The sequence below is a fragment of the Varanus komodoensis genome, unplaced genomic scaffold (assembly GCF_004798865.1).
Source record: "Varanus komodoensis strain SLA01 unplaced genomic scaffold, ASM479886v1 scaffold15, whole genome shotgun sequence".
In the NCBI taxonomy this organism is placed as follows: domain Eukaryota; kingdom Metazoa; phylum Chordata; class Lepidosauria; order Squamata; family Varanidae; genus Varanus; species Varanus komodoensis.
Genome location: NW_025335440.1, coordinates 11,037,142 through 11,047,241, shown reverse-complemented (window position 1 = coordinate 11,047,241; position 10,100 = coordinate 11,037,142). Strand labels below are relative to the sequence as shown.

The 10,100-nt window shown below is 44.4% G+C and overlaps 1 protein-coding gene across 2 annotated transcripts in view; it reads left to right on the top strand.

Annotated features, from left to right (window-relative positions):
* Positions 1-10,100, top strand: part of PRKAG2 (protein kinase AMP-activated non-catalytic subunit gamma 2) — a 240,642-nt gene that overhangs the window by 77,188 nt on the left and 153,354 nt on the right. The window contains exon 1 of one of the 2 annotated variants that reach the window (XM_044424714.1): positions 8,640-8,659. The exons of the other annotated variant lie outside the window; for it this stretch is intronic. Coding sequence (XP_044280649.1) covers positions 8,656-8,659 — 4 coding nt within the window. The 5' untranslated portion in view covers positions 8,640-8,655. Of the gene's footprint in view, positions 1-8,639; positions 8,660-10,100 lie in introns of those variants that run through there. 2 annotated transcript variants of the gene reach the window in all.

Sequence of the window (10,100 nt, the reverse complement as noted above, 5' to 3'; positions counted from 1 at the left end):
AAGCAACCTTTATACATTTATCTTGCATGTACAGAGCTCGCTATTAGTCACTATGCCAACCAAGAGGCGCTCAAAGTGACAGACAAAAGTCAGAATAAAAGAGAGCAAAACCTGCAGTAAAAACCCAGTTGCATTTTAATTTGTTTGGGGACTGGCTGTTGAATTCGTGCAATTGCCTGGAGCCATGTCTCTCCCGCCCCTTCTGTCTTCCTGGTCTGGAAAAGTCCTCCTCTCTCCCCCTCCCGCCCCCTGATGCCTTTGCCTCCATTCCTTTAGAATCTGGATTCTGCCCATGCAATTGATGAGAATGTGGCTGAATTGCTGCTAGGCAGCCAGTTCTGGGAAAAGGACTTTTAGCACTGTGTGCTCTTCAGTTTTATGCCCTTAGGTGGGGCTAGGCCTGCTTGTTCCCTGTGTTAAGGCTGCAGGGTGTTAAGCTGGCAGCTGTGCTCTAGAGGAGACCCATAACTAAACCTCTGTCCCCTTGGTGTTGGCTAGAAGGATCAAACTGATCAGAATACGTTTCGTAATAAGTACCTAGTAATTCTTTAGAAGCCTTGAGCATTCACCCATGAGCCACTAAGCTTGTTCTGTGTCTATAGTTAGGGGAGGATTAATTATTGGTTCATGTGTCTGCTTATTGATACACTCCAGAATCTCATTAGCAAATGAGATGGGATGTTCCCCTAAAAGGCTTACACTGTAATTTGAAAGTGGGGGGAACAACAGGGGGGTTACATGTAAGGAAGAGTGCAAGATACTTTAAGCACTTCCAAAAACAGGTCTTGCCAGTTTAAAGCTGCTTCTCCCCATTTCTATAAATATTGTCATGAGTAGGGATGGAGTTGGAGATCTTTGTGTGAGCTGCAAAAATCTGCAGATATTAAAACTGAAAAGTTCCTGGGTTTGATCCAACAAAATCCTGTTCTCTCCTGTATAATGAAATTAATTCTTTCCACCCTATTTGGCTAAGATAAAATGACATAGTAGCTTTTTTCCCAAGGGACAAAGAGAACAAAAAACACCGTTTTGAATGTGTTTAGATTGATTTTAGAGTCTTCTAGGTCAGCTCAGACATTTCTTATAACAACATCTGACTGGAAAGTTAAAGGTCCTGCTATTGAAAGAGCTAAATACCAGCAGGGGGAAGAACCTGCTGATGTTTGCAGGCAAAGCTGCATGGCAGACGGCATCTTCTGCATCATTTCTGTACCTTCACTATTTAGGGCTCTGAATCAATAGGAAGTTATCAGTTCCGCTTAAGGGGAGGCTGTGTGGTTCAGTGGTGCAATACATATTTTTGCATCCAGAAGGTCCTAGCTTAAATCTGCTCTTGAGAACAGCGTGGCCCATGCGAGTCTAGATAAAGCCAGGCCAAATTCCTCTCATGGCACTTGCAATGAGCAGCTTTCAGAAGAGGATGGGCTTAGGATTTGTCATGGCGTGATCAACCTTTTCTCCTCTCTTCCTCCATCTTTAACTGGTGTTGACAAATGAAGAGGGGGTTCCCACTGCTCCAAGTGATGGCCAGGTTGTCCTCAGCAGCTTGGCAGCATGTCCTTCTCAATTTGGGACAGAGAGCCCCATGGAAATAATGTGACATCAAGACTTAGTGCTGTTCCCACAGGCAAAAGAAAAAGAAAGAAAAGATGGCTGCCCCCACAGGCTGCAGAACTGAATTCTGACTCATAGGCTGCTTAATTTGCCCCCTTTCTTACTTTCTGAAAGCAGCATTAATTGGTAATAAGGATTGTTGCCCTTCTGACACCTCCTGCAGTTGAGGGCTTATGGTAAGCTTTTGCACAAATGCTGGAGATTAGCATGAGCTGGTTTGTACAGCTGCCTGAATTTCCTAGGATCAAAAGTCCATCCATTAGGAAAAAAAATTAAGTTCTTAGTAAATCTTTGCTCAGAAAAGGATGAGAAGAAATAGCTCACTCTAACCATCCTGCCTCAGAAAAAGCTGTTAGAATTAATCAAAACCAGGTAGAATTGCATTAGATACTGGTTTTTTTCCAGGAGAGAGAACATTTTATCTGGGGTTTTCTAGTGTAATTCTTCAGTCCTCCACCCATTTAAGGTTCCAACCTCCAATTTGCAGACTAAATCAAAAGTTTTTTTTTTAAGTCTACAAATGACACAATGACTTTATGTCTGTTCTCACTGCAATAATATATAGAAAATTGAGCCAGTGTCTACCATGCTTTTTGCATGCCTATTCCTAACAATTATTAGTTAAAATGTAAATCATGGTGCTCTATAAACTGGAGGTATCAATCACAAGCAGATTGGAGGACCACGATACATGCCCAATGGATGTAGAGGGGCTACATCCATCATTTTGCTTTCCAAACAAATTTTTTAAGGAGGGAGGGAACTAGCTTGAGGATGAGTGCCTGGCTTCTTATAGTCCATCCTTAGTAGGCTGCCTCACCTTGTAATTGGCTGCAAATGCTGAAAAATGGCAAATTCTGCAATGTAAGTAGAATGTAGAAGAGCCGAAGAAAATTTAACTGGTTAGCCTCCTTGCCCTACTTGTTTTCTAGCTTTACTTGTTTTCATGGTTCTAACATGTATGTGTTTAGATGGATTTCACAGATCCCATTGCATACCCCAAAAGAACCCCCTGGCCCTTTGGTTTGACAGTCTTGTGAGATTCTCAACCCATGAAATGCTTACAGAACATCAGCAAAATCAATAGAGCTACAATAAAAGGCAATTGTACTATCTCAGCCCAGTGCAAACATTCAAAAAGTTCAAGCTACTGGTGCAAAAGTTTGGCTGAATAAATGTGTCTTGACCAGCTTCAAAAGCAAGTTGAGGGAGTGAGTTTCCCGGGCAAGATATTCCATGGAACTGCAAGCCCATAGCCAGAGGAGGCACTTGAGCACATAGCACCCTTTGAAACACGCCAGGTCCTTCTCGGGACTTTCAGCTTCCCTGGGAAAAGAAAGCTAAGGGAGCCATCTTACCCATGTTAGACAGAAGAACGCCTGCATTTCCCAGCTTCCTAGGAGGTGTATCCCCTTTTGCCAAACTTAGATGGGTTTGCACCTTCAGTCTCTGGATTTCTTACGTGTGCAGGTACAAGGCAAATGTGTGGGCAGCATTTCACCTAATTACTCCTGAAGTAAATGTGCTTTCGCCTTTTGGATATTAGCTATTATTTCTTGGTTTGTAATCCTCATATACCACTCAATAGCATAAAACCTCTCCGGAGTTTACATAGGTGGATTATTATTGTGATACTTTCTTTCATGTACATCAACCTTCTCCAACCTCATGTCCTTTAGTTGTGATGGGGATGATGAGAACTGTAGTCCAACTGTCCAAAAAAGTTCGTGGTAGGGAAAGATAATGTATGCAGTACTTTACGGAGAAATTAAAATACTCTGTTTTTTTATTTTTTTACAGTGTAAGCATATTTAGTGTGATCCAATAACTTCAGGTGTGCTAAAACCACCCCTACCTGTTCTGGCCATATGGCATCATTTTTCCTCACCAAAAAATGTCTGACTGCAGTCTGACCTTATTGATCCTGCAGGGAAGTGTTATTTCTGTAAGAACACTGTCCTGTTTGAAGCAGAACTCTGAGGAGTAAACCTCCAGCAACAAACCGCAGATCTAAAGGAGAAGAAATGTCCCATTTTAAAATCCCTCTGTTAAAAAGAAATGCCCAAAGCTGGAACAAGAATCAACAAACCGGGCTCTCAAAACAATAACCTAAGAATTTAAAAACTGGGGAGTTCACTTATGAAATGCAAATCCCCATAATGAATAGTGTTTGCTCTTTTGGCAAAGTCTCCTTTTTTTGTTGCTGCTGCTGTTGTTAAACTGCCCTAAGCTTTGGTAACACTTCTGACAGAGGAAGGGGAAGAAATTGCCTTGCTGCTCTGATACCCTGAGAAAGGAATTAATCCCACTTCACACAGAGGCAGATGTTGACCATAAACAACCCTACTTAATCTGTCCATTTTCCACTCTGGGTTTTCCTACACCCTTCCTTGGATCCTAAACACTCCTGGCAGGGTGGCCTATTTTAATCATTTCTGCAAGATTAATGTGTTATGCTCTAAAAACACATCTTTCCAGGGAAGAGTTGAAACCTTGGAATTTTCAAAGGGGAAGGCAAGTAATTTTAATAGCAGAGGTGGGAAACTCGTGGACTGCATCTCCTATCTTCCCTCATCTTTTTTGTTACACTGGTTGGGGTGATGGAATTCTAACAATATTTGGAGGGGCCCCTCTCTACTTGTGTAAAATTTGTGGTTCTCCTACATCTGCTGCTACCTCCCACTTGGGCATGACTGCTCTCACGTTGGCTATATAAGCAAAAATGCTCAGCGCCTGGACGTTAGAAGTAAGAGCAACTGTTGATTTATGTGTTACATCGCATATAATGAGCCTAGAGGTTTTGTGCCCATGTCATTGGTTTGATTGGGGATCCCAGATAGATGGGATGGTGAATCATGGTTTGACGTGGCATCAGCCTGTTTCATATGCTCTGTGAGAAAGTGAAGCAGATATCTCTGGGTTTGGAGAGTTACGGAAAACTGCGTTACAGCAATGAATTCATCACTTTTTCAATGCCTGACATAATGCACCAAATCCAAGCGAATACAGTTGATCGGATCCTGACTTGCATCTTCAAAAGCTCTGCAAACTTGGCACAATATTCTCCTGAGAGTCTGATCGCAACACAGGAGAAATACAGGGTGCCACAGGCAAGTTGGAGCAAGAGCTCAAATGTTCTTCAGGTCTTCCCAGCTGCAAAGCAGTTCCTGGGGCTTTGCCTGAAGTCTGTCATGGGAGCCAGAGTGAGAATGGATGGGAGGTTACGCACATCTCCGACTTATGGCAACCTCATGTATGAAAGCCCTCCGGAATGCCCCATCCGTGATGGCCCTGCTCAGCTAGGCTCAGCTCAAGTCAAGGCTGTGGCGTTGTTTATGGAGTCAATCCATGTCGTATTCGGTCTTCCTTTTCTTCTTCTGCCTTCAGCTTTCTCTAGCATGATTGTCTTCTCCAGGGAGCTTTGCCTTTTCACAATGTGCCCAAAGGATAACAGCCTCAGTTGTGCCATTTTGTTTTTAGGGAAAGTAATACTTTTGGTTTTATCTGAAACCCACTTGTTTGTATGCATGCTCGGCCCCAGTTTACTATATGCCCGCCCGCCCCTTGAGATCAGCGGGAGAGGCCCTCCTCCGGGAACCCTCCGTGAAGGAAATTAGGAGGGTAGGTACTCGGAGGAGGGCTTTCTCTGCGGTGGCGCCCGATCTATGGAATGCGCTCCCCAGAGAGGTCCTCCTGGCGCCGTCGTTATTTGTTTTTCGGCGCTAGGCGAAGACCTTTTTATTCAAACGTTATTTTAATTGTTAATATTATTTATTTATTTTATTCTTTGGCCAGGGTGACTTAATTTATACTGTTAAATTATATTGTTTTATATCATGTTATTTATTTATGTTTGTGAGCTGCCCCGAGGCTTCGGCAAATGGGGTGGCATAGAAGTCCCCTAAATAAATAAATAAATAAATAAATAGCACCATTTTCTGTGGGGAAGAGTGGATCGATATCATGTGTAGGAAGAGAGGGGATTAAGCTTGTTCCCAGTCCTGCTCTTTGCATCAGCAGGCAAGCTTCCACCCATGCTAAGATATATTACTTCTCCGCTGACATGCCAAGCTGCCAGCTGTAGGCCTTGCTAAACCACGCAGTCCAATACAAGCCTGCAAAACTTTTGGCGGAAGGCTGGGAAATCTGTCACAGTGCATTAAGTCGCTGTTCCTCAGTGCCAGCCTCATTAGGGGAACTGCAGATCAAGAAATTAAGCCATAGTGTGAGCATTCCCATTTCAGCCACCCACAAGGCATGCGCTTGTGTATAACGGCCGTCGTGCACGAAGGTTGTTGGTTTAATGAAACTTCCAGAAGGGGTTTTAATCAGTTCTGGGAAGAGACTACATGATTATGTTAAATTAGCTGCTCAGGATAAGGTGTATACAGCAGGAGTTGCAGTTACCTTTTCTGGGAGCAGAGCTGGCTCCTTTCCAGGGAAAAGAAAGGAGCTGAGTTCATACCTGTTTATCATAACACTGCATCAGTGCCACACCAGCATTTCCCACGGAAAATACGTTAAACGTTGGGTGAAATTTATATTTTGCAACATTTGAGAAGTGCTTACATGTGCCTTCTTCATCCTGGATAATTGGACTCAGCTTTCCCAACATGACCGTAGAGTCAACCCCTCCTTGTTTCAACATCTCCACTCTTCTGGTTCACCAAAATATGTCCTGCAAGAGTTAACATTTATCTGGGCAACAGGAAAATTTGTCTCCATTACAGCTATGGGTTCAAATAGGTGCAAAACACCTCTCACCCATCTGTGGTGGACTACGTCCAAGTGACCAGCTCAGCGTGTTCTCCAGGCCCTACTGATGGGCAGGTGGAAGGCCCTGCTTCACCCCTTTCTTGTGGATCTTTTCCTATAAAACAGATTTGGACTGGCCAACCTTAAAATAGAGGGCAGCCCTTTAGCAGTCTTTCACATAGAGGACACACCCAGCGGGAAACCTGCCTTCCATGGGGAAAGGGCAGCTTCCTCTCCCACTACAGGGTTGTTTCTGACTGGCTATATTTTTTATCTTCTTTTAAAATGTTCTTTCATATTCTACTTTTCTCTCCCCTCCACCATGTTGTTCTAAGCCCCTTTGAAAACATGTTACCAATGCAGTCGATCCATTTTGAAATCAAGCAGAAGAAGCAATTGATGGCCTTGATCAATACGTTAAAACAATATGTCCCATGGCCATGAGGGGTGGGCAGGTGGGAGTTGCCGCCTGGCTGGAGGAAGCTTGGTTACGCCAGCCCTAGAATGCGGACCAGAGGTGAGCCCCAACCATGGGGAAGGGGTCAGGAGGAGGCATTGGAAATGGGTGCCTAAGGGCAACTGGTGAAGGCACGCGGGACGTGAAACTCAATTTGAAATTAACACGTCATGCCATTTGCTACTAGCTACGTTTTGCTGTAAGCGGAAGCTCAACCAGACTTACTGAGATGAAGCTCTTGGGCCCTTGGTGTTTTGCTTGTCTCGGTTTCTTTTCAGTTATGGGCTGGGTTCACCTGATGTGGCAAACAGCCCTGTACTGGGTTTTGCGCAGCCTTCCCAGTTGGACAATCCCATGGCTACCTGGCCAGTGCAGTTTCTGAGCTTTCCGCTCTTTCTCCCTGGCCTCGCTGCACTTCCCAGCCATGTATCCTCCAAACCTACCCCCCGTCCTTTCCCTGTTCTTGCCTGTGGCTCACAGTGACCCCCGATTGGCCTGCTGCAGCCTAAGGTGGGTTCACCGCTTTACCCTGCTGAGTGTACCTGAACATCTGCAGAACTTCTTGGCCTCTCCAGCCCCTGCAGACGTTTCTGTGAAAGGAAAACAAGCAGCTTTGCCATGATTTGTCTCCCTGTTTTGTTCTGGACACATTGCTCATCCAGTGGGAATAGAAGGGGCAGTGATGCACCTGTTGCGAGGGTGGCCAGGGCAGTAGGGGTGAAAGGCAGGAAGTGGCCCTTCTTGGGTGCTCTTGCTGAGGACTGTATGGTGTTTCCATACCAACAGAGGTGAAATGGCAGTTCTGGGTTCGGGTGACCCCAGAAGCTGTGGTGAAGCATGGACGCCTTAGGACAGACTGCTGATTCTCCCTGTGGTCAAGGTGACACAGCTTCACCATGGCATTGTGAGAATCCTCCTAAAGAGTCAGAAGATCCTGCTGAGTGGAGCGAGCTCTGGTGGGAGATACGGTATCCCCAAAAAGAAGGGACTTATGCAAGCAGAACCTGTGGAAGTTTGGATGCGGCCTCCAAATTAATCTGAAATATAGTCCCTTCTAAAATCTGCACTCATACCAACTTCTGTGAGGTGGTTTGAGGTCTATCCCATGGCATGCTATGGATCCCTGGAAGAGATTCCCAAGATTCCTGGAAGATCAGTCCATGGGAGGCTTCTCAGATGTCCGGCAGTTAGGAAAGAATTACGCGGGTGGTGTAACAAAGTGTTAATTTTATTGCAGCACCTAAAAATAGAGCACGGGCAAGCAGGCCTGGTGCGGGGTGGAACACCCTGACCCCTGTGACCCACCATGACGCCAAGTGGGATGTTCCTTATCTGCACTGTGGCTCTCGATATGTTTCTGTATATACTGAAAGGGAAAGAGAAGCACGCGCTCAGACTTTTTTTAATGAAGAGGCACAGTCGGTGGTTGAGAGCTCCTGCTCCTTGCCTCCTCACGGCTCCAGCTGGATCTCTCCTTTCTGGCTGGCAGTGCTAGGCTATAGATAATGCTTTGGCAGTAATCCCTTCTGCACAGTATAGTGTTTGGAGAAAATCAGATGCAGCCTTCCAGTATTTCACCCTTGTGCCTCCTCAGCAGAAAGGGAGATAAAGGGTGTTGACGCAGGAAGGCAATAGAAGGATGGGCATCCTCGGAATGACCTCGAAAACTACGTACCGATGGGGAGCGCTCATTCTTCTCTTCAGAGCCTTGCTTTCTTTTCCTACCTAATATGGGATCAAGAAGAGAAATTGAATAGGATGTGAGGCACAAGAGTCTTCCCGCTGTTCTCACATCGCTTCAGTTCGGGCTTAAGGATTTCTAGCTGCAAATGTGTAAGTCATGGACGGCACTAACTGGGTTCACACATGCAATAAACCATGGTAGGCGGTGAGCCATGTCTCTTTCAGAGTGGCTTGGCACGGAGTCCCTCTAGCTGGGTTCAGACAACACAGTAAGACACTCTGCAACAAGCAGGGCTCCCAACTCACCACCGCTTATCATGTTACATTACACTGGCTGGTATTTTAGGAGATCCAAATCCAGCACTAGAACGACTCCAGTTCAGACAACATTGTCCCCTAACACAGCGTAGAGGGACAGTAAATGATTGAATGAGTGAAACGCGAGGGCTTTGAATCAATGGTTGTAAACATAATTTGGATGGATAGATACTAGAATCTGGGGAAGATAATATGTGAAGAAATCCAGCCTTCACTCTGATGCCCGTGATCATGACTGTGACAAGTTTTTACTATGGGAAAATTGATACTTCTGGTTTGGATCATATTTATACCATGGTCTCCTTGAAAGATCCTTGGGAATTTATTATTTTATTTATTTATTATTTATTAAAACATTTTTATGCCGCCCCATTCGCCGAAGCCTCGGGGCAGCTTACAACAATAAATTAGATCATCGTAAGTAAAAATTAAAATATATACATTAAAATAAAACACAATTATACAATATAAAATTGTATTGTACTTGGTGAGAATGCCAGTAATTGAAAATTCTTGTTGTTGACATGCACTGTCAAGTCATGGAAACCCTATGAGTGAAATTTTTCCAAAATGACTTGTCCATGACACCCCTCCTTTGCAGCTCTAAATTCAAGGCCACGACTTCGTTTATGCTTTCAATCCAGCTCAAATTTGGTCTTCCCTTCCATTTCGTCTTCTGCTGTCCACTTTCCCTAGCATGATTGTCTTCTCCGGTTAGACTTGCCTTCTCATGAAGTGTCTGAAGCATGACAGCCTCAGTTCTGTCAATTTGCTTCCAGGGAAAGCTCTGGCTTTCACTTAGGTCCCTCTTACTCCTTTTTCTGTCAGTCCAAGATATTCTCAAAGCTCTTTTCCAGCACCATTTTTCAAACATGTAAGGTTTGAAACTTACTCCTATCAGTTTTTTTCAGTATGCAGCTTTCACATCCATACCTTGTGACTGGGAATACAATAGCTTGGATGATCTTGGCTTTGGTCTTCAGTAAAATGTCCTTACACTTGATATCTTTTCTTTATTGCTGCCCTTCCTAGTCTCAGTCTTTTTCATTTTTCTTGGCTGTGGTCTCCCTTTGAATTGATGACTGAGCTGAGGTATGTGAAATCTTTCTCAGTTTCTTCATTGTTAACAGTAAAGTTCTGCAGTTCTTCTGTGGACATGACTTGTTTTCTTACTACTCAGCTGGAGTCTTGCTTTTGTACTTCGTTTTCCCACATTACCAAGTCATTGCTGCTTTCTGCCAGTAGTGTGGTATCGTCTGCATATCTTAAATCA